We start from the raw sequence: 21,991 nt of genomic DNA, 5'->3' as shown, positions 1-21,991 counted from the left end.
TTGTTTTGAATGGATATACCTGGTTTGGGGTGTGTGTGAATAACTATTTTGAAGGAAAGGTTTTGCATATGTTATCCAACAGATCAGTTTACTTGTACAGTTAATGGCATTTGGTCTCAGAATGACAGAGTAGCTTCACACATCATTTCAATGGCAGCAGACAGCACAGGAAAGGAGTTAACACAGCTAAGATCAGTGTCATCTGTTGTGTAACAACAGTCAGTCAAAGCAATTTAAAGTGGTTGCCATGGGGGCAAGGAAGGGGGCATTCAGAGCCAAATACCAAACCCCCAGTTTGAACAGCCCCTGGCAACAAGGAAGTGTAGAAGTCACTAGGCATTTCTAATAACAAAAACACAAACCAGCAGAAGCCACAGCAGGAATTTGAAGGCAGCTTAACAGATTTCTTCCCGGGTCTCTCTACAGCTCAGGGAGGCCAGGCATGGGGAAGTGCCCAGCGAAGGCCTCCACCTCCCCCCTGAGCTCAGCTACCCGCTGCTGGTGCTTCTCTCCGTGGGCCAGGGCCTCTCTGAAGTCCTTCAGGGTGGCCTTGGGGTCCAGGCTGGACTGGATCTGCAGAGTCAGCTGGATGCCTACAAGGACGCACCACACCCAGGGAGTTAGACAGTGGTACAACTCTCCCTGGCTTTGTTCATCTCACACACACACAGGGTCAAAGGTCACCTCTGTGGATGAAGTCAGCCACCTTCCTGAAGTCGTCCTCCAGCAGGCCTCTGGAGGTCAGAGCAGGGGAGCCCAGCCTCAGACCACTAGGACGCAGAGCGCTCTTATCCCCTGCAGACACGACGACAAGGTTACACACACACACACACCAGCAAACGCACACACACACCAGCAAACGCACACACCAGCAGTACGTTACCTGGGCAGGTGTTCTTGTTGCAGGCAATGGCACATGCTTCCAGAACCTTCTCAGCCCGTCCTCCGTCGCTCTTGTTGGGTCTCAGATCCAGCAGGACCAGGTGGTTATCCGAGCCTCCTGGAGGACAGCAAGCACAGCCCATGAGACACGCCCACGCTGCCCACGCTGACCCCGGGGCCCACGCTGCCCCCGGAGGCCGCGCAGAGGCAGCTGCACCTCAGCAGATGCAGCTGCACCTCTCCCCTCTGCCCAGGGTTCCCCCTTAGCTGGTTACAAGCCATCTGGACGAGGGGTCAGAGGTCATCTCCCCATGTCGAGGGTAAGGTCAGAGGTCAAACTCACCAGTGACGATCTTGTAGCCGTGTTTGATGAGTGTGTTGCTCATGGCTTTACAGTTGGCCAGAACCTGCAGCTGGTAGGCCTTGAACTCAGGGGTCAGGGCCTGCTTCAGCGCCACCGCCACCCCTGGACACACACACACAGCTGTGAGTGTGACCTCTACAGCTTCTACACCACAGTACTGTGTGTGATATATAAGAGGCAGGTTGTGCTGTATACAACAGGCAGGGTGTGTAGAGGGGTGTACAGGGTGCTCCTCCTACCAGCGATGGCGTGGTTGTGAGGTCCGCCCTGCAGCCCAGGGAACACGGCCTGGTTGATCAGAGACTCCAGGTTGTACAGGGTCTCCTTCCCCTTGGCGTCCACGCTGCGTACACCTGGGGAGAGGTGGAGGAACACACTGAAAGAGAGGAAGTCTTTTAAAACACACACACACACTTCACGTGAACACACTCCCTACACGCACACACACTCTCTTCAGGTGAACACACACACTCTCTTCAGGTGAACACACTCCGTACCCTTCCGGTAGAAGATGACCCCGGAGCGGCAGCCCCGGAGCGTTTTGTGCGTCGTCGTGGAAACCACGTCGCAGTACTCGAAGGGTGACGGCACGACGCCGGCAGCCACCAGTCCGCTGATGTGGGCCATGTCAGCCAGCAGGAACGCCCCATTCTGCTCCGCTATCCCACGCAAACGAGCGTAGTCAAGGTTACGCGAGTAACAGCTGGTTCCTGGAGAGCGGCGCAGGAACAGGAAGTGAGGAGGAGGGCTCCCGATCCCTTCTGTCTACATAAACCACTTCCACAATGTGGGGAAAGTAGCCATGACACTTTGGTATCATCACGTTTTATATCAAACAGTCAGGTGATCCTCAATGATCGCTAGGCCCCAAAAGACTGACAGATGAAGTTGTGAGGCTTCTAATCCACTACAAGCCCTAGGGAGGGCTTTCTGATGGCTCACAATTCCACTTATGGTTGGAAAAAACAGCCTTACACAGCATTTTTGCAAGCCCTTATACCTTTTTTTTGTTATTTTGTCTACTTATGTTTTTTCTTTTTTTATGGATGCACTGTACACCTCTTTTTCAGTATGGATTAGGCCCTCTCAAGGCCCTCATCCATGTTTTTGTGTGATTTTTTTTTTTCAACCTTTTAAAAACCTATTTTTCAAAACTTTTTAATAAATATATTTGTTCAACCTTCCAAATCCTGTTTTTCGAAACTTTTTGGTGAAAATATGTTTTCAACTCCACTAGACAGCTTCAGAGTCATTCATCTGTACCAGGGCTGACCAACCCTGCTCCTAGGGCTGGACACTATACATAAAACTGCTGGGGTCAGTGTGTGTGTGTGTGTGTGTGGTTCAGACCTGCAATGATCAGACGGGGGTGGAACAGTCGTGCGTTCTCCTCTAGACGGTCGTAGTCGATGTAGCCGGTGTCTGGGTTCACCTACACACACACAGTCAGATCAAGCCCACCATCACACACTGCAGGACACGTCACAGCCAGATGAACCCCACCATCACACACTCCAGGACAGTCCGTTTACACAACATCAGATAACACAGGGATGTTCCCTCTGCAGTGTCAAGGACAGAGTTGCACATTTACATGACGATTCCTGACAACATAAAAGCATGGTGTCACTTCCTCCTGGTGTCACTTCCTCCTGGTTCAAATGAGGCTGAAGGTTTCCACTCTTCATTAGGGCAAGGAAACACATCTGTTCCAGAGGGCTGTGTTCCTGCAGTGTATCTGTGTGTGGTATGTGTGTGTGTGTACCTTGTAGGGCATGGACTCAGTGTAGTGTGTGTGTGGTGTGTGTGTGTACCTTGTAGGGCATGGACTCAGTGTAGTGTGTGTGGTGTGTGTGTGTGTACCTTGTAGGGCATGGACTCAGTGTAGTGTGTGTAGTGTGTGTGTGTGTGTACCTTGTAGGGCATGGACTCAGTGTAGTGTGTGGTGTGTGTGTACCTTGTAGGGCATGGACTCAGTGTAGTGTGTGTGTGGTGTGTGTGTACCTTGTAGGGCATGGACTCAGTGTAGTGTGTGTGTGGTGTGTGTGTGTGTGTGTGTGTACCTTGTAGGGCATGGACTCAGTGTAGTGTGTGTGTGGTGTGTGTGTGTACCTTGTAGGGCATGGACTCAGTGTAGTGTGTGTGTGGTGTGTGTGTGTACCTTGTAGGGCATGTGTGTGTGTGTGTACCTTGTAGGGCATGTGTGGACTGTGTGTGTGTGTGTGTGTGTGTGTGTGTGTGTGTGTACCTTGTAGGGCATGGACTCAAAAAAGATGGAAGTGGCCGAGATCTTCTTCTTGTCAGTCATGAAGCCGTGAGTGAGGTGACCTCCGTCAGGAAGGTCCAGCCCCATGATCCTCCCATGGGGCTCCACAATGGCCGTGTACACAGCAAAGTTAGCAGGAGAACCTGGAGGAGGAGGAGATGGTTCTTCCACTCAGCACGACAGACACATAACATAACACATATTTGGACAATAAAGAAATACCACCATAAAAATGTTAATACAAAATGATACCTTCAAGGCAAACATCACTTATTGAGCCAAATGTACTTTAATTGAGTAATGGGACTGTCTATTACTGTGTGTGCGTGGGGGCATGCGGGCGTGTGTGTGTGTGCGTGGGGGCATGCGGGCGTGTGTGTGTGTGGGGGGGCATGCGGGCGTGTGTGTGTGTTTGGGGGCATGCGGGCGTGTGTGTGTGTGTGGGGGGGGCATGCGGGCGTGTGTGTGTGTGCGTGGGGGCATGCGGGCGTGTGTGTGTGCGTGGGGGCATGCGGGCGTGTGTGTGTGTGTGTGGGGGCATGCGGGCGTGTGTGTGTGTGTGGGGGGGCATGCGTGTGTGTGTGTGTGTGTGTGTGTGTGTGGGGGCATGCGTGTGTGTGTGTGTGTGTGTGGGGGCATGCGGGCGTGTGTGTGTGTGTGTGTGGGGGCATGCGGGCGTGTGTGTGCGTGGAAGCATGCGGGCGTGTGTGTGTGTGTGCGTGTGCGTGGAAGCATGCGGGCGTGTGTGTACCTGAGTAGGGCTGCACGTTGACACCCCACCTGTCTGGGTGGAGGCCGTACGCCTGCAGAGCCCTGCTCTGACACAGCCTCTCCAGCTCATCCACATGCTCCGTGCCTCCATAGTACCTACGCATGGGAACAACAAATACTATTAATGCTATGTTTAAAATTAATAAGAATATTAGTCTTGTTTATATAGTTATTATTAAGGATATTAATAGGAGACTATTGTGTAATGAACATTTTGTGCCTGTTTTATGCTGTGTGTGTGTGTGTGTGGCGTGTGTTCCTCTGTCCAGGGTAGCCCTCAGAGTGGTGTGTGTGTGTGTGTACCTCTGTCCAGGGTAGCCCTCAGAGTGGTGTGTGTGTACCTCTGTCCAGGGTGGCCCTCAGAGTGGTGTGTGTGTGTGTGTACCTCTGTCCAGGGTAGCCCTCAGAGTGGTGTGTGTGTGTGTGTGTGTGTGTGTGTGTGTGTGTGTGTGTACCTCTGTCCAGGGTAGCCCTCAGAGTACTTGTTGTTCATGCAGGAACCCAGAGCCTCCAGCACAGCTCTGCTGGTGAAGTTCTCAGAAGCGATCAGCTCCAGACCATACGTCTGCCTGTGCTTCTCTCTCTTAATGATGTCGAACACCTGGGACACACACACACAATCTGTCTTTACACACGCTTGATCGGCCTTCAGTTTCTACACACACCTGAAAAAGAGACCTGTTTCAATGTAAACTAAAGTTCTAACTTCCCAGATGAGCACTCTCACCTCTGAGTCGTTGGTGGAGAGAGGTTCCAACATCATCTTGTTGTGGGACTCCCACGTGTCTTGGCTCACATGGTCACCGTTTGTCACAGACATAGCTGGACTGTTCTCTCACGGGGAGATCTACTCAAACATACACAAACGTACAGGGTTAGCTAGGACAGAATCCAAGTCGCCATAACTAATGACGTAAACCAAAAAAGTGTTTGTTTTGTTCCGCTACCTAGATACTGGACAATATCGGGCGTGTGGTCAAGTGGTTGTGCTCGTCGACCATATCAGTCCCCTTGACTAACATGCCTTGCACAGGCTCCGACCATTGCGACATGCCCAGTTAAACTTTGACCAGTCAGATGTGTCTGATAAGACTGTTTTGGCAGGGACACTGTCAAAACATGTTGTGGAAAACACACGATACTAGCTACAAGTTAGGTTGTCTAACTGTTTCGTAACTTGAAGTCGCCTGTTTAGTAATACAATTAGGGAATCATCCACAAGCATTGCTGACAGATTTTCAAGTTTTAGCTTTTATACGTATCTTGTGATATTGTTAGACTATGAATACTTTCTCGTTTTATGGACGTTTTGTTATATATTATGAAGCAACGGTACGTCAGGAAAATAACTGGGTTTGCCACTGTCCTTAACTGCATGTGCTAAGCACATGCTTCTTATTAACTAGCAGTCAGGCTACTTGTTGGCTAGTGCAGGAATCCAGCAATCTCAGTTTTAGCATTAATCAGCACCCCATATCAAATTAACGACGCACAGTTATTTGCATTAACTTGCTACACACATTAAAAGCGTTTCCTGTGGTTGTGGCGCAGGCTGTCACTCACTCGGTATGACATTTTCCCGCGACTCACATGTTCATTTTATTAGATCAAGTGTTTCCAAACAGAAAAAGTCCAGACATTTTGCTCACAAAATATTAAAAAAAAGAAAATTGCATTTTAATTAGTGCTAACAATCTAGTATTCAGTGTTAAGTTTGGAGACCAGCGAGCGCCTGGACCCCTACTGTACTAGCTAGCAAGGGAACACACGTCAAGTCACGCACAGCCAAAAAAGTACTCCCTCGTTAAAAAACAAATACAATGCAAAATGTTGGTACAAATGTCTTATCTAGACAAGCAAGTGATTACCGAGCCATAACAGCATTATAATGTGTGCGTTTTGTTGGCTACCTACCAGACTGAGTACCGCTGCAGACGCTGAAAGGACTCGGAGTTAGTAAAAGTTGGAGATGGAGGATAACGAAGTCCGCGAAAACATTTCACCAATCAATTCACTAGCTGTGGTTTTGCGTCATCGTCGTAGTCCAAGTGATTTTATAACGCTTGAAGTCAGACCCAAATATATAATTGTGATCTAACAGCAAATAATACTGTGAACTTGATATAATATAAGTGGTGATTAACATTTAGGTAAGAGTATGGGATACATCATTGTACATTAATTTCACAAAGACCAAACATATTTATAGAGATCTCAGAAAATGTCTTAAGTGCAATATTCATGTGCATTCATAGCAACAACAAAAAATACCACTGGAAGTTTTCATTTTCTTCGATTAAAGTTACAATCAGTCTGGTTGAGAACAATATGTCTGTCCCGAAAACGCATGCAAGGATACTTACTAGCAGCAGTATTTTACACTAGGCTATTGTGTAGATACATTCAGTATACTGCAGTTGTATGAAAAGACCACAGTTGTATGATATCAATATTACTACATCTGGGATGTTAACCCTAATTCTAGTTTAAATCCTATTTAGAGTCTGTCCTGGTCATTCTCTCCTGAATGAAACGTTAAATGGTCATGTATGATGCCACAGATCCTCATAACATGCATGATGATTCCCTTTGTGACTGCTACCTTTTAATAAAGGGGACTGTTGCCTGGCCATTGTCTCATGCAGTGTCCTGACAGGCTAACCTATCTCCCCTCCCATCCACACGATTCCGCTCTTGTCGAAAAACAAACATCTCAATGAAGTCATAATATTCATCTTAAATATATTAATGATTGAGCTATTATTTACAATGACTCATCAAATCCACACAAGTGAGAAAGATCACTCATTAATAAAGAAGGTCTGCATGTTAATACTTGTGGTATGCTGAGTAGCAGGTGCACCATGTAACAACATCATGTCCAGGGTGAAAGTGTGTTTGTAAGTGAAAGCCTGTTTGCCCAGGGATGTAACACTGCTAGATTTCCATGTGAGATATCCAGAACCCTTGTGTCTCTCTCTGTGTCACGTGTCGGTCTTGTTCGTCTCCATCCAAGTGATCATTCTATGGTTACTATGGATACAATAAACAGTAGTATTCCTCACAGCTCCTCCTTTAAAAATCAGTCAAATATTGCATCAGTCCATGAATGCCTTGTGGGTAAATGTAACTGTGTGTCATTTCAGGGAGAGGGAAGACACTCCTTTAACTGCAGCTGCTCCTTCTTTTGCTGTGAGAAACAAACCAAACATGATTACAATATCAAGTAACCTCACAAACTAGAACAGCATTGGTAAAATAAAGAAACATGCATGGTTAACACCTCATGACACATCCCCTAATGTTAAACGTAAAGTTCAGGACATTTGTTGAAATCATGTTCCTGTCACACTGTCTTGTTTAACAGACTGCTCCTTAGCACTGATATTGTCAAACTGTGCACTATGGGACCAGACGAACAACGCTATATGGTTCTAGTTAACACCTTTATTTCTAACAGTGTAGTCTTGGTCCTTGATAATCTGCACTTTTGAACGCCGCTTTGGATAGAAGCATCTGTTAAATGAATAAATGTAAAATCTCTCTGGCCAGGGGTGCCCACCTCTCCTGTCCTCCTCCTTCCTCCGCACAGCATCCTCCCTCTGTTTCCTGACGATGGCGAGGCGAGCCAGGTCTGCCTTCGCCTGGTCAGTCTTTCCCGCCAGGTGCATCTTCATGTAGTGTTCCTTGGCCTTCTGCTTCTCAATCTCCTCTCTGACAGGAGAGAAATATAAAACATAAACGGTACAGTACATGAAGGTGTGTGTGTGTGAGCGGTGTGTGTGTGTGTGAGTCTCAGCGACCCTCACCTCTCTCTCCTCGACAGCTGCTTGGGCTCGTCTAACTCGATCTGGGTCACCTTCTTTGACTTTGTCGCCACTCTGTTGGGGTTCTCTATGTCTATCAAGCCTTCCACACCTTTCCTCTTCTACAGAACCCCACACACATCACACAGACATAAACACCATGGTAGCAGTACATTCATTGCATTGTGCAGGATGGAGAATGTGAAGGAGAATATTAAAATTTGTATTCGTTTAGCAAATGCTTTAGAGATATAGAGTGAGTGGAAAAAGAGAGACAGAACAAAAGATGTACCAGAGAGCCGTCATCATCGCTGTCTTCAGAGCCCGACCCTGGAAGTGGTTCCTGAGCTGCACCTTCTGTCTCTTCCTCCTGCTATCACACACATACATCCACACACACACACATACATCCACACACACACACACACATACATCCACACACACACACCCACACATCAATATAGGTCCTGATATGGTTGCCAGCAGGCTGTTTCAATTATGTTTTTTGTGATGCCTGATACTTAAAGAGGATTTTTCATCTGAACAGGCTTCAAGGAATAACAAACCTTTTTCCTCTCCTTCTCAGCTTTCATCTGAGCGTCAATCTCCTCAGGACTGGTGTAGGTTCGCATACGGCCCTTATGACCACCTTTTTTACCTAAAACAACAGTGGACAGGGAGAAATTATACACCAAGCTGGCATACTACAGACTACTAGACACTGGTTAAATAAAGCTAGCAGAACTGTATTTTTTAGAGTACTGTTAAGTGTATGTAGTTAGTAATGTTTTAATGACAAGCAAGCAACAATATCAGGCAAGAGGATCCAACTACCATGACAGCTGCAGTAAATAAGATTAGGCTAGCATGTAGCCTGGTCTGCTAACTTTAATTACACACAAGTTGCATGCCTTATCATTCTTACCTCCTTTGGGCATTTTGATAATCAAAACCTTTATGACAAAAAATGTATATCTAAACACATGTAAACTGACTGACAGCCTGGCTGACAGCTGTCTAAAAACAACTTGAACAGATCCTTTTCACAGCACAACACTCACAGTTGTCCAACAAATTGCCTTACAGTAAACAAGCACGAATGTGAAAATAAATACGTATATTTTCAATGCAAACCTAGATACTGGGTTGAAACGGAAACATATACAAAAGTATAATGTACTCGTTTCGAAAAATCATCTACAAACAAAAATAAGTCGAATAACGTTATTAAGTCAAAGGCGTATCAAGGTAGACAACCTGATGCAACATGACAGGACCGAGAGCAACACATTTAATTTGGTTTCAGCACTAAATGTACAGATATAAGAGTATATTTTAGAAAAGTGTAATTTTAACGTCACTAACAATGACCTCCCTTCAAATCGGCAAATATTTTCAAATAAATTAGAAAAGGTGTATTCGACTTCATGCAGCGCCAGCGGCGCCGACAGCCGGCTGCAGCCGTCTGCCTTGAATCTGAGAATGCCATTGGCTGCTTCACGTCAGCCGGGCTGCAGGCGGCTGCAGACGACGCCGGCGCTGCATGAAGTCGAACGCACCTATAGATACATGCGTTTCTCCGATACAGTGACGTATATCATATGAGACGTTGACGAATACAAGAAGGACCCCATCGACTTCGACGCAGATTAGAATAGACGGGTCCTCCTTGGTAGCGAGTGTGATATTTTCTTACCTAATTTTTTACCATATTAAAGAAAGATGCCCAAAGTAAAGAGAAGTAGAAAGCCGCCTCCGGATGGGTGGGAGCTCATCGAGCCGACTCTGGACGAGCTGGACCAGAAAATGAGAGAAGGTTAGCCTAGTTAGCTAGCTATAGATAGCAGAGTTCCACAATAACAAAAAGCCTTTCGCCGTAAACAGCACGACACCGCATCGTACTATAATTCTCCATCTCTTTGGAATGTAGCATTCATGCACCTCGGTTATTTATTCGTGTGTAAATGTACATTTCTATATTTTCTCCAGCCGAAACTGAACCTCACGAGGGCAAGCGAAAAGTGGAATCGCTTTGGCCGATCTTCAGGCTGCACCACCAGCGAAGCCGCTACATCTTCGACCTCTTCTACAAAAGAAAGGCCATCAGCAGAGGTATTGATAATAGGAAACAATCTTGCATGTACTATCTAGTGTGTATATAATATATGTGTGTGTAATTACAATTGGTGTGTCAGTACAGTAAGTACAACTGCAATGTCCACTTGGAAATGCCGACTCATGTCTCTTTCACTGTTTGTGCTTTCAGAGCTGTATGACTACTGCATCAAGGAGGGCTATGCAGACAAAAACCTGATTGCCAAATGGAAGAAGCAGGGATATGAGAATCTGTGCTGCCTTCGCTGCATTCAGACACGAGACACCAACTTTGGAACCAACTGCATCTGCAGAGTCCCTAAGAGCAAGCTGGAAGTGGTGAGTTAGGGGCGGGGGCGTTCTGCAGAGAAGGTAGACTGGCGTTGGTCACGGTTTGGAATGGAAGGGAGAAAACAGGACAGTAAAACGGCGGATATTGCAAAAAGAAAATAGACAGCGTAGTTAAGGCGGCAGGCGTGTGTTGCTAAGGCGCCTTAACTTAAATTGTTTGTTCCGATCATTTTTTTAATCTTTAGAAACTTTTTTACTACAGCACACCAAGAAGTGTTAGCCCCACCATGAAACAAGCAAGAACATTGTGTATTCTATTGTGTGTATATATTCACATTGAAATTCTGACATTGATTTGAGCCCCACGACTGTATGGATTACTTGGTGTATCACAAGAAAATCTAAAGATTTTCACATCAAAATGTGATTTTAAATGTCTTTTCTCCCCTTGCTTACAGGGAAGAATTATTGAGTGCACCCACTGTGGCTGTCGAGGGTGTTCTGGGTGAATCCGTGTGCAGTCTGGCCTTCCCATGAGACATCAGGGCTCATCCAACTTCAACCTGTGTGCTTGACAACCCCAGAGTGGCCTGGCCTAGAAACATCCATGCCACAGTCCCCAAATCAACCTTCAACCTCCAGTGCACTTCTGCTGGTCTGAGAGAGCAGGGCAGGGCAGGGAGAACCAACATGGCTGCTGGAACCATTTGAAAGTCAAGCGGCCATGTTGGTTGAACCTGTGATATCTTAGATCTCTGTTAGTGTAGGTATTAGGGCTTGGGTTTTTGGTTGATTTGGGACTGGATTGATCTTTTTCACTTAGTTTTACCCCTGAATTGTCCTCAAAGCTGAAGAACTGGGATGATTGAAAGGCGCATAGTGGTGAGAACCACCTTGCATCTAAAATTGCTCAGGGTGTCATTTACACCGAATTCTTTAATTTCTGCAAAAATTGAGGCGTTGTGGGCCTGAGAGGGAATGTCGGGGTTGTCTGTTTGCAGAGTACCATTCCAGTTGTTTTGTGCTCATTACGGTCATTTATAAGTGCTATTGTATCTCATTTCATATAGGGGGGGTAGGGGGAGTGTTTTTTCATGTCATTGTTTTGAACCTGATGACGTTTTTCCTTGTACTTGATCATTTTAAATAAAGTGGTTCTGGTTTACCAGTTCTTTTAATTCTCATTTTATCTGCCACTGGTTGATTGTCTATTAGGGGGGCGGGGGTGTAATGTTTAGAATTTACTGTGGAACTCCTGAGCTTGTTCGCTGCAGTAAGTAAGATGATAGCGATGCTCGGAAACCTACATCCCGGGTGTACGGAACTAAATGTCAAATCGTTATTTTCTTCTAAAGAGATTGGAGGACGATAAGGCGTGCTAGTAGAGATCAGAGAATTTCGAGAGGATTCTCGTCCAAGACAAAAGCTCAAGAAAATGTTCTTGTCAAGTTACCGTAATCCATAATTATTCGATTAAAATGTAATCATTCAATACGAATATTTCCGAATACAATTATATTAGGGGGACAGTATAAATGGGATTGTATCGTGCTATCGCGATTGATTGCATTTGCCTTCCCAAAGGTTGAAGTTCAACCGCGCCTGCGTGCGTTCTGGAGGTTGCTAATTCAAGAAACATAATAGACTAGCAGCTACAAGTTACCGAACAAACTTCATCACGATTTAGTCAGGCAATGAATCCGGTGTTTTGTTAGCTTGCAAAGTGTATTACTTTAACGTCTCGTATGAGCAGTAGCTCAGTTGATTTTCTATGTTTGGCTAAGCCGCTAGCTGAAATTACGGATAGCGAGCCATCGTTGTAGCTCAGATAGTTAGCCTAGCTAGCTAGCTGTTTAGCTTATTTTCTATATCACTTCGAGCCCCAACCACATAGTAAACATGCAAGACCTTCTAGCCACTGTAGATCACATTAAGTTTGATCTAGAGATCGCTGTGGAGCAACAGCTTGGTGCCCAGCCGTTACCCTTCCCTGGAATGGACAGTAAGTCTCTCGTCTTGTTACTTAGTAACAAATGCATGTTGGCATAGCATGCCATTTCAAACCGAGCATCTATTGCATCAAACATCACAGGCCAGTGAATCCAATTCAACACGGCTAACAAAATAAATATAATTATAGCTATTCGAGTTTCCTAGCTTATATTTTCTTTATAAGCTTGCCTTTCTTTAATGCTTTCCAAGCATTCCAATATTGTGCTGTACGTTTCCACAGAGTCTGGAGCTGCAGTCTGTGAGTTTTTCATGAGAGCAGCCTGCGTGAAAGGTAAAGTTTCAGAAGTAATTACAAGACAAACGACCCCCTGCTCTGTTAAACCTCTGTCCGGAGCCCCGATGAACCCCTCTGCCTTGCAGTACCACGATCCAGCCAGCTGATTCGTGTATGTGTCCCGTTCGCAGGTGGGATGTGCCCCTTTCGTCACATCAGCGGGGAGAAGACGGTGGTTTGTAAGCACTGGCTCCGAGGCCTGTGCAAGAAAGGAGACCAGTGCGAGTTCCTGCATGAGTACGACATGACCAAGATGCCTGAGTGCTACTTTTACTCCAAGTTCGGTCAGTCGCCCAGCAGAGATTTGGGGTTCCCCTTTGTACAACATCTACAAAAGGTCCCCTTCTAAATGTATATGGTAGAAATTCACCTGAGTTTGCATTAAATCTGACTGTTTTAACCAATATTATTTTGCAAGATGGGTTTCAACTGCATTTAAGTTCCCTGTAATAGGCTAACCTGCAGTTTGGCAAATTCCCCATGTATTCCCATTAATTCCCATGGAAAGTTTCCAACATTGCATTACCCTGTTTCTAATGCACACCAACACAGCACTTGGGTATCAGACAGATGGGGGTTCCTAGTTCCCCGTCCTCATCTCCTGTCTGTCTCTGGGGCTGGATCCTCCAGGTGAATGCAGTAACAAGGAGTGTCCGTTCCTGCACATTGATCCAGAGTCCAAGATCAAGGACTGCCCCTGGTACGACCGAGGGTTCTGCAAACACGGTACGTCCCATGAAGAAGCTGAGCAACACCATGACACCTGTTACACACACACACACACTGACCTACACACACAAACACTGACCTACACACACACACACTGACCTACACACACACTTTATTTCATGTTCATCAGTCTCCTCCTCATTGCTTGGTCTGCTCTCTCTCCCTCTGGCCCCTGCAGGCCCTGACTGCAGGCACAGACACACCAGGAGGGTCATCTGTGGCAACTACTTGGTGGGCTTCTGTCCTGAGGGCAAGTCCTGTAAATTCATGCAGTGAGTTCCACCTTCTCTAAGTCCACCTCCGCTGGGCAGCTGCTCTCGTGCTCTTAGACAGATAAGAACCGAATTGATGTCAGAGTGAAAATGGCACCGTTATAGCAACAGCAGTAAAAAAAAAACAACACTAGGGACATATAATTGACAAACCTTTATTTGCATCTGCGAAATGAACATGTTAGTGTTCTGAACAGGGCCTCTGTGTGTGTGTGTGTGTGTGTGTGTGTGTGTGTCCACAGCCCTCGCTTTGAGCTGCCAGTGGGAGCGACAGAGCAGCCTCCTCTCCCCCTGCAGACCCAGAACCAGCAGAAGGTAAACAGCTGCTCCAGTAACACACACTCTCTGTTTGCACGCTTCCATTCTCAAGTGCTAGCATCAGTGAGCCGTCTCCATGACAACATTGTGTGATCCTCCCCCAGCCTGTGCCGTCGCTTGGCCGCTCGTCCCTCTCTCTGATCCAACTAACCAATCCTGGCACGGGAGGGGGCTACCAGCCGCGGCCTTACAGCATGGGGGGCAACATGCACCACAACAACATGGGGGGGAACCGGGGGCCACGCCCCCTCGACCAGGTCACCTGCTACAAGGTCAGTATGAGCTCTGCCTCTCACCTTTTCAGTTTCTCTCACCCTCTCTGTCTGTCCCCCTCTGTCTCACTCTCTCTGTCTCACTCTCTCTCTGTCTCTCTCACCCTCTCCCTCTCTCCCTCTCTCTCTGTCTCTCTCACCCTCTGTCTCACTCTCTCTCTGTCTCACTCTCTCTCTGTCTCTCTGTCTCACTCTCTCTCTGTCTCTCTCTGTCTCACTCTCTCTCTGTCTCTCTCTGTCTCTCTCTGTCTCACTCTCTCTCTGTCTCTCTGTCTCACTCTCTCTCTGTCTCTCTCTGTCTCACTCTCTCTCTGTCTCACTCTCTCTCTGTCTCTCTCACCCTCTGTCTCTCTCTCTCTGCCTCTCTCACCCTCTCTGTCTCTCTCTCTCACAGAGCTTATTCAGATTCTTACATTGTCACGTTGCATCATTGAGCAGACCCTTATATCCAAACCCCCTGGGCCCAACTCTTCTGACTCCCTCCCTCTCATCTGCAGTGTGGAGAGAAAGGTCACTACGCCAACAAATGCACCAAGGGCCACCTGGCCTTCCTGAGTGGTCAGTAACTCCAGCAGCAGTGCGACGGCCCCGCTGCAGGAGAGGAGAGGGGGCTGCTGGTGCTCCTCTGCAGGGGGACCCTCCCCGGGGACCCGGCCCCCCCACACACACACACACACTCTTCCATGGAGCAGAGGCAGATTCTCGTGCAGCTAGCAGTGCTCAGGCTGCAGGAGGAGCCAGACTCGAGGGAGTATCAGATGTGAGGGATGCACGTAGCCAGCAGGCTTTTGGGAATATAAACATGAACCCAATGTCAGTTCCATCTCCTTTCAGTTCACCTGAAGTGATGTTTCAGTTGAAAGGTTACAAATGGTGATGTTGGAATGTCTCGTCAATAAGACTGAAATGAGATGGAATTCATCCCAATGCTGTATTTTACCATCATACATTTCTGATACTACATCCAAAGTCAACATTACTGCCCCTGAAGATCTTTTGATATAGATTCTGCATTGAAGCTTAAACCTCCTCCCACAATGTAAATTAATTAAATAACTTCAATGTACTGATCCTACTGAAACTCAACATCCTTCAATTTTCATTTTGATAGTTCACTTTCCAGTAGACTTGTATATACACTGTTACACCTTGAAGAGCAGATTTGAGTCCACTGTGCTTGTATCCATGGGAACTTTTAGCACCTTTGTTTATTTGGTAACAAAGTGATTAAATGGTAACATCAGGTAATGTTTTCTACTTATTTTGGTCAAAAGCGAGAGCATGTTCATGGTTTGATGTGAACGCAAACTGTCGTTTGGGGGCACGACGTTGTTCATCTAAAGAGCTGTCTAACACTGTTGACTGGTGCCACCCCTAACTGTCCACCAAGGTGTTCTTATCTCAATACCGAATCCCAAAATACCGGACACTTAATATTTATGTAAATAGGTGATTTTTGTAAGCTTTGACATGTGTACTTCTCAGTCTGTACATCATGGTTGCACTTGTGTCTGTTCTGCAACCTTTATGAATTGTACACAACCCTGCCTGAAGTGTTTTAACATCTTGTGAAACGATTGTTAAACCTAAGCGCTGTGCGACATCCTAAACATGGAAGCGTGGTACTGTTGGCTGTAGCGGCTGGATGAACAGAAACGTCTAAGAATGTAGAAACAGCAAGCTCTTCCAAGTGTGAGGTGTTGCCTTTGTACATTAAATATGCCTTCTACTTTTTCTTGGATGTACTTTGTCTAAAAAGCTTTATCATTTCCACTGGACTGTCTGTCCTCAAGCAATGTGCCCACACACGCCAGAGACCTGGGCCGCGTTTTCCAGATTCGTTAACGAATCTGGGCGGCCCTTGTCAGTGTTTGAGACTGCATGTACCATAAAACTCATTCTTAACTCATATTTAAAGACATCTTCATATACCAATATCTCAAAACACACACACGACTGATACCGGTGTCAACATTCCACCAACCACAACACTGAAGCATAAATTCTTAGAAGTGTTTTTATTTGTCACAATGGTCGTATAGTACAGAGCAGGAGACAGGTCCCCCACTGTTGCCGGCTGGCCAGGGGGCGGAGGGAGCAGGGGACCCTGGAGGTTAAAGGTCACATCAAGGTCTAGTGGTACTTCCTCCACCGGTCGTGCTCTGAGAGAGGGAGGGTGGAGACAAGAAAAACAGTTAAATTATCTAGAGATTCTCTGCGTGATTCAAGACAAAAGCAGCGGTTAAAAAGGTTAACCCTGGAGAACTGCAGTACAACCCTTAGTTAGAAACGGTTCCAGTTGAACTTTCCAGACTAGCTCGGCACACAGGTAAACACCACGCAACACTTACTGATGTGGTCATACTCCCAGAGGTAACTGAGGGCCACATAGCCAACCAGCAGCATGGCTACACCACCAACACCTCCTTTCTTCACATTGATGTACTTGTTGTAGTATCTGTCATGGCCTGGGAGAGGAAAACACGTTAAACGACCTTTCTAAACCGTTGGAAAGTTTTAGTATAGGTTGAATACGTGCTGATCATCGTGGGTTCAGCAATGTGTGTATTTTTGCGGTTGTTTTAATGGCCTAGTGTGTCTTACTAATACGGAGCTAGGTTCTCACCCCTGCGGACGGAAGCGAGGAGACCGTTGGGGGTGAAGTCCCTTGTGCCCAACCAGGATCCCAGCTCATTAATCTTCACCTCCATCAGCCGCTTCTCGGCCACGGGAACTAGGACAAGCCCAGCAACAAATCACTTTTATTAAATGAAGGCTGACCCAGTCGTGCTTCCATGAAAAGGGACGTAACGGCCTCAGTTGAGTATGTGCAATAGATCGTTACATGTCGAACACGTCTGCATACATAAACGCACCATGTATCGGTGTGTTTGCAAGTTGGATGCCCGCATTAACAAGCGACTTGAATCAGACTAGCAAACGACGTAGCTTGCATTTGTAGCGAACGGATTTGGTAGCCTACTGTACAGCTGATTTGAAAAGTTTGCTCATTAGGAGAAAAATAGGCGTTCATACATAAAAATCCACAGACAAACGATAACACATGTTTATGTTAGGATTCAATGTCACACATTCTGAAGAGTGTTAGCTATCCGTTTCTTAATGAACGACAAGTACAGAAAAGACCTTGACTTGACTCAATGGAAGGTGGTTGCGTTGCGGCCTTCAGACAACCCCTAAAAACCCATTTGCTGCATTTAAATCCCAGACTGAGTGGTAGAACACAAGTATTGTGTTTTTTTAAAACATGCCACGTAGCAATTACAACATGCATACATCCAAACAAATCGTTACACAATTTACAACTTTCAGGGATGAAACGCAGCGTTACCTATTTTATCCGCCATCTTGATCGGTGGGAGAGTGAACCGCGGTGGACGATGGGAGTGAAATGGAGTAGAGGATTGTGGGAGATAACTCAGCCTCTTGTCCACTAGGGGTCAGTAAAGGACAGAACACAGCTTGCAAATGATCCAATCCAGCTGACCATCAGACATGGAAGGAACGCCTCACATATACAACGGTGTCCAAATAACATGTGGCCTACAGACGACTTAAGGCGTGTGTGTGCGTGTGCATGCGTGCGTGCGTGAGACAGACACAGAGAACATCTGTCATTCATTGCTGATAAGCAACAAAGAACAACATTTAACCATTTTTGTTATATTTTCTTTTACACACACATAAGCACACACACACACACACACACGCACACGCACACGCACACGCACACACACGCACACACACACACACACACACACACACACACACACACACACTGGTAAGTGATGGCCAGGATAGTGGGTTCGGCCCTCAGCCAAGGCCTGGGGCTCTGTCTTATTGGAGTGATTTCCCTTCTTTGCTTTAATGACAGTCATTAGTTAGAAGACTCGTACCACTGGATCCTCTCCACAGTCTTAGATCATTAGGGTGACGTACAGCTGCACTGTGTGTGTGTATGCTAGTGTGTGTGTGTGAATGCGTGTGTATGTGTGCCCATCTATATGGAAGCAACTTAGTGACACAATGTTTTTAATTTTAAAAGGCATTGAATACTTAATATTGAAATTTAAACACCACAGAATGTGTTGGTTTTGAATGAATCTCTTTAAAATTGAAATATGAATTTATTTCAGTGTAAAAAAAACTACCACATTGTTACTCTTGATGGTGACAATTCAGCTCTCCATGTCTTTGAGAACGAATGTTTGTCCTCTCCAGAGATGGCAAAAGTACCACATCCTTCACTCAAGTAGAAGTACAGATACTCATGTTTAAAAAGACTGTCGTAAAAGTTGAAGTACTGACTACACTTTTTCACTCCAGTTAAAGTAAAGAAGAGTGGGCTCTGACATACTTAAGTAAAAGCCATTACTACTACCTGTGAAAGGAGGAGAGAGGAGAGCAGAGAAGCCTAACACACACACATGCACACCAACGTAGATAGGACAGTCGTTCATTTATTCCACCTCAAGAGGCAGGTGCCCTGGAGGGCTTCCAGAGAGAGAGTCCTTTGATGCTGATGGAGTGAGATGGAAGGAAAAGAAGAGAAGGGTGGAGAGAGAGAGAGAGAGAGAGAGAGGCCCTGAGTGCTGCAGTGACTCTGCACACATCTCTTACACATGACCTTTAAACACATTCTCTGTCTTGTATCCCTCCATCTCTCCCTTTCTCTCTCCTTCTCTTTCCATCTAACCCTCTCCCCCGTATTTCCTGTTGTCCGTCTCCATCCCTCTCTCTGAGATGTGCTCTTCCTGTCCCAGGGTGGTTCAGACCGTGGACCAGTGAGCCAGGATGTGTGTGCGTGCACGTTTGTGTGTGTGCACGTTTGTGTGCTTTTGAGAGTGTGTTGCGTGTGCACGTATCTGCGTGCATGTGCGTGTGGGTGTGTTGAACACTCCACAGGGAGGGATCCATCTCTGAACAGCCTGATAGATTCAGCCACTAAATCAAACTTCCTCACTCATATTTACACTCTCCAGCCGAGGCTAATGCACTCTGACACTGAGTGGTGCACTGAAGGTCTTAAAGAATGGCACGCTCTGAGAGGAATGGAAGAAAGTGGAATCAAATATTAATATCTTTATACATGTGTCACTATTAGCAAATGCAAAAAGGACGTTTGTGGAAATTGACAATATGAAATGAAACACTGAAACGAACACAAGCTCAAACACACACACACACACACACATATACACACAAACATACACACACACTTTCCCTTGGCCTCTGAGGCAGATTATGGAGTGTTGCATAGCAACCATCAATAAACAATGGCTGTCAGGATATGGATTACAATGAGATACGGCGAAGGAGAGATGGAGGATGAAATCAAAGACAGATTTGCTTTGGTGCACCTCTGAGGCTGTAGAGAGCACAAGCTGGAACAGCAGAACGTTCTACCTGCTGAGATCAGGCATTCGTTAGGGACCTTCTATGTCTTCACTCTGTTGCCTGAAACAAGAATATTCTAGGCTTACTTACACACATATACACACACACACACACATACATACATACACACACACACATTCACAGAGACAAACCTCTAGAGAATGTAGATCAGACTTGCAAATGAAACCCCTTTAGGGTAGAAGGAACAAAACAGCAGGTCTATGAATAGAATTATACTATCTGTGAAAGAAGCTGGTAGACAGACACAGTGTTTGTGTGTGTGTGTGTGTGTGTGTGAGAGTGTGTGTGTGTGTGCTGGGTGAAATGGAGAGAAAGGAAGAGAGTGTGTGTGTAGCAGAGCCAGATGCTGAGCTGTGTGTTGTCTAAGGCCAGTTCATGAGAGCACAGCAGAGAGCAGCAGATCGATGTCACCTCTGAGTCCTTCCTGTGACCTGTCACACTGTTAAGACAACACACCTCTCTTATCTCTCTCTCTCTCTCTCTCTCTCTCTCTCTCTCTCTCTCTCTCTCTCTCTCTCTCTCTCTCTCTCTCTCTCTCTCTCTCTCTCTCTCTCTCTCTCTCTCTCTCTCTCTCTCTCTCCCTCCCTCCCTCCCTCCCTCCCTCCCCAGGAGATCAGGTAGTAACATCAGTCTGCAGACTCATGGTGCTGAGACTCTGGCATCACTGATTGAGTCTAAATATAGACACTGATGCTGCCCTGCTACTTTACACACACACACACAGACTCGCACACACTCTCACACACTCACACAGCTGTTGTGTGTATGTCACAGTCATATGCATTTGAGAGTGTATGCACATGTATGTATGTGTGTTTGAGTGATGAACAGTTGCATCTGACCTCCTCAGGATTTCCTGTTTGCTCACGTGACCCCGCGTCTTCAGCTGCAGGATCTGCTCTCTGACGCTGCACTTCTGGATTAGTGTGGGGGCGTCTGAAGACAGACATTACTATTACTATATTACGAGAGAGAGAGAGAGAGAGAGAGAGAAAGAGAGAGAGAGAGAGAGAGAGAGAGAGAGAGAGAGAGAGAGAGAGAGAGAGAGAGAGAGAGAGAGAGAGAGAGAGAGAGAGAGAGAGAGAGAGAGAGAGACAGACAGACAGAGAGAGGATGACGGTGACAGCAGTCTTCGTCCTGTGTCTTTCTGCCAGCCAGTGCACGGTGCTTTCGGGAGCACGAGTCAGGACCGGGAGTTCCGACTGATGGAGACGGGGAACCCATCGGTCTGCTAGGGACACGCGCACGGAGACTCAGCTGGAAGAATGAAAACGATACAGTCACGGATCCGACTGCTATAAAACCACGGGGAATAGATTGAGACACGAGGTCGAGACGAGGTAAGGGGTGGAATACCTGTTGTGTTTGTTGACGATTGCGGATCCGGAATCCCAGCTGGAGCGAAACACTCAATTACGATTCACAAGAGGGAAAACCCCACGAACAATCAAATATAACCTGTTTTTTTTTCCATGCCCGTGAGTTCTTTGTATCTGGTCTGATGGTTGAAAACCATTTGAAGGACAGTTGTGCATTTATGGATGGGTATATATTATGAGGCTATGAAATATTTTTTGAATCACCCCGCAGACAGTTTTTTTCCAATGATTAATACATTTTCAAGAATGACTTATTGCAACGGAGTTGGTTATTAACAGCCTAGGGCTCTTCTTCGAAATTGCCTGTGAATACATAGACACATTTATTTGAAAGGAAGATTCGGATGAATTTTTATTATGTATATTAAATTCCTGCATTTGTTTTGTATTTCTTCACATCGGCTAGTATTTAATTGAAAGCATCACTGCTTTCGGTTCTTTTTTTTATAGAAACGTAATTCTGTTATTTAACCGACATAACGAGTCATTGTTCAATGTTTCATTTCAATTACGGCAACGAGCATCCTTTCCGTTCAGATTGACGCTCATGGACGCCGCCCAACGGTTAGAACCGGAAGTTGTATCCAGCTGTATATCCACCCGGAATAACAGCTTGTTTTGATACAATGACTGATATGACTCAGTGGACGTGTCTGGTCAGTGTAGCTGTGTCTCTGGGGTGGCTGTGTGGTGGTCTGGGCCTAGGCACTGTGTTTATCTGCGATCTGACACAGTGATGTGTCATTTAGCTCCAGAGTCACAGGGAGATTTTCAGTCCATCTTTGTTATACATCGGTTAGTGAGCTCAGCTGTTTGAACAG

At 46.2% G+C, this 21,991-nt stretch overlaps 6 protein-coding genes across 9 annotated transcripts in view; 3 read left to right on the top strand and 3 right to left on the bottom strand.

Annotated features, from left to right (window-relative positions):
• Positions 1 to 60: 60 nt before the first annotated feature.
• Positions 61 to 6,413, bottom strand: shmt1 (serine hydroxymethyltransferase 1 (soluble)). Of its 2 annotated transcripts, XM_062485556.1 has the most exons (12): positions 6,198 to 6,413; positions 5,011 to 5,130; positions 4,739 to 4,884; positions 4,264 to 4,379; positions 3,495 to 3,655; positions 2,597 to 2,678; positions 1,744 to 1,956; positions 1,486 to 1,599; positions 1,226 to 1,348; positions 884 to 1,000; positions 685 to 795; positions 61 to 593 (listed from the first exon to the last, which is right to left on the bottom strand). In XM_062485556.1, the coding sequence occupies exons 2-12, from the start codon at positions 5,101 to 5,103 to the stop codon at positions 421 to 423; spliced, it is 1,449 nt and encodes a 482-aa protein (XP_062341540.1). In that variant the 5' UTR covers positions 5,104 to 5,130; positions 6,198 to 6,413; the 3' UTR covers positions 61 to 420. The 2 variants fall into 2 exon arrangements, with proteins under 2 accessions (XP_062341540.1, XP_062341548.1); XM_062485564.1 differs by lacking the exons at positions 4,739 to 4,884; positions 5,011 to 5,130; positions 6,198 to 6,413 and adding an exon at positions 4,587 to 4,615.
• Positions 6,414 to 7,011: 598 nt separating this feature from the next.
• On the bottom strand, positions 7,012 to 9,152 carry pdap1b (pdgfa associated protein 1b). The gene is made up of 6 exons (XM_062485577.1): positions 9,015 to 9,152; positions 8,656 to 8,747; positions 8,382 to 8,462; positions 8,093 to 8,211; positions 7,846 to 7,997; positions 7,012 to 7,473 (listed from the first exon to the last, which is right to left on the bottom strand). Exons 1-6 carry the CDS (start codon positions 9,025 to 9,027, stop codon positions 7,421 to 7,423), a joined length of 510 nt encoding a protein of 169 aa, XP_062341561.1. The 5' UTR covers positions 9,028 to 9,152; the 3' UTR covers positions 7,012 to 7,420.
• A 560-nt stretch (positions 9,153 to 9,712) lies between these two features.
• bud31 (BUD31 homolog) lies at positions 9,713 to 11,658 on the top strand. Its single transcript, XM_062485546.1, has 4 exons — positions 9,713 to 9,905; positions 10,079 to 10,201; positions 10,356 to 10,522; positions 10,933 to 11,658. The coding sequence occupies exons 1-4, from the start codon at positions 9,812 to 9,814 to the stop codon at positions 10,981 to 10,983; spliced, it is 435 nt and encodes a 144-aa protein (XP_062341530.1). The 5' UTR covers positions 9,713 to 9,811; the 3' UTR covers positions 10,984 to 11,658.
• A 392-nt stretch (positions 11,659 to 12,050) lies between these two features.
• On the top strand, positions 12,051 to 16,097 carry cpsf4 (cleavage and polyadenylation specific factor 4). The gene is made up of 8 exons (XM_062485540.1): positions 12,051 to 12,476; positions 12,708 to 12,758; positions 12,893 to 13,045; positions 13,392 to 13,487; positions 13,669 to 13,762; positions 14,005 to 14,077; positions 14,185 to 14,352; positions 14,850 to 16,097. Exons 1-8 carry the CDS (start codon positions 12,374 to 12,376, stop codon positions 14,916 to 14,918), a joined length of 807 nt encoding a protein of 268 aa, XP_062341524.1. The 5' UTR covers positions 12,051 to 12,373; the 3' UTR covers positions 14,919 to 16,097.
• Positions 16,098 to 16,351: 254 nt separating this feature from the next.
• On the bottom strand, positions 16,352 to 17,860 carry atp5mf (ATP synthase membrane subunit f). 2 transcript variants are annotated; one of them, XM_062482663.1, is made up of 4 exons: positions 17,705 to 17,857; positions 16,979 to 17,086; positions 16,704 to 16,820; positions 16,352 to 16,514 (listed from the first exon to the last, which is right to left on the bottom strand). In XM_062482663.1, the coding sequence occupies exons 1-4, from the start codon at positions 17,718 to 17,720 to the stop codon at positions 16,486 to 16,488; spliced, it is 270 nt and encodes an 89-aa protein (XP_062338647.1). In that variant the 5' UTR covers positions 17,721 to 17,857; the 3' UTR covers positions 16,352 to 16,485. The 2 variants fall into 2 exon arrangements, with proteins under 2 accessions (XP_062338647.1, XP_062338638.1); XM_062482654.1 differs by lacking the exon at positions 16,352 to 16,514 and having other exon boundaries at positions 16,658 to 16,820; positions 17,705 to 17,860.
• A 2,931-nt stretch (positions 17,861 to 20,791) lies between these two features.
• The window catches only part of slc29a4a (solute carrier family 29 member 4a), an 8,081-nt gene continuing 6,881 nt past the window's right edge, over positions 20,792 to 21,991 (top strand). The window contains exon 1 of one of the 2 annotated variants that reach the window (XM_062482642.1): positions 20,792 to 21,131. The gene's annotated coding sequence lies outside the window, so the exon portion shown is untranslated. Of the gene's footprint in view, positions 21,153 to 21,991 lie in introns of both variants that reach the window. The other variant, XM_062482636.1, reaches the window with a different exon arrangement.

Source organism: Osmerus eperlanus, chromosome 2, assembly GCF_963692335.1.
Source record: "Osmerus eperlanus chromosome 2, fOsmEpe2.1, whole genome shotgun sequence".
Lineage (NCBI taxonomy): Eukaryota > Metazoa > Chordata > Actinopteri > Osmeriformes > Osmeridae > Osmerus > Osmerus eperlanus.
This window is presented reverse-complemented; position numbering and strand designations above follow the sequence as displayed.

Excerpts from the sequence above, each read along its gene's own strand:
- shmt1 (XM_062485556.1), bottom strand. The coding sequence starts at position 5,103 with ATGTCTGTGACAAACGGTGACCATGTGAGCCAAGACACGTGGGAGTCC. Across the intron at positions 4,885-5,010 it reads TCTCCACCAACGACTCAGAG|GTGTTCGACATCATTAAGAG; the intron begins GTGAGAGTGCTC and ends TGTGTGTCCCAG. Across the intron at positions 1,349-1,485 it reads TCACAACCACGCCATCGCTG|GGGTGGCGGTGGCGCTGAAG; the intron begins GTAGGAGGAGCA and ends GTGTGTGTCCAG.
- pdap1b (XM_062485577.1), bottom strand. Across the intron at positions 8,463-8,655 it reads CTGAGAAGGAGAGGAAAAAG|CAGGAGGAAGAGACAGAAGG; the intron begins GTTTGTTATTCC and ends TGTGTGTGATAG. Across the intron at positions 7,474-7,845 it reads GAAGGAGGAGGACAGGAGAG|CAAAAGAAGGAGCAGCTGCA; the intron begins GTGGGCACCCCT and ends TGTTTCTCACAG.
- bud31 (XM_062485546.1), top strand. The coding sequence starts at position 9,812 with ATGCCCAAAGTAAAGAGAAGTAGAAAGCCGCCTCCGGATGGGTGGGAG. Across the intron at positions 10,202-10,355 it reads AAGAAAGGCCATCAGCAGAG|AGCTGTATGACTACTGCATC; the intron begins GTATTGATAATA and ends TTGTGCTTTCAG. Across the intron at positions 10,523-10,932 it reads CTAAGAGCAAGCTGGAAGTG|GGAAGAATTATTGAGTGCAC; the intron begins GTGAGTTAGGGG and ends CCTTGCTTACAG.
- cpsf4 (XM_062485540.1), top strand. The coding sequence starts at position 12,374 with ATGCAAGACCTTCTAGCCACTGTAGATCACATTAAGTTTGATCTAGAG. Across the intron at positions 12,477-12,707 it reads ACCCTTCCCTGGAATGGACA|AGTCTGGAGCTGCAGTCTGT; the intron begins GTAAGTCTCTCG and ends ACGTTTCCACAG. Across the intron at positions 13,763-14,004 it reads AAGTCCTGTAAATTCATGCA|CCCTCGCTTTGAGCTGCCAG; the intron begins GTGAGTTCCACC and ends GTGTGTCCACAG.
- atp5mf (XM_062482654.1), bottom strand. Across the intron at positions 16,821-16,978 it reads CCTCGCTTCCGTCCGCAGGG|GCCATGACAGATACTACAAC; the intron begins GTGAGAACCTAG and ends TTCCTCTCCCAG.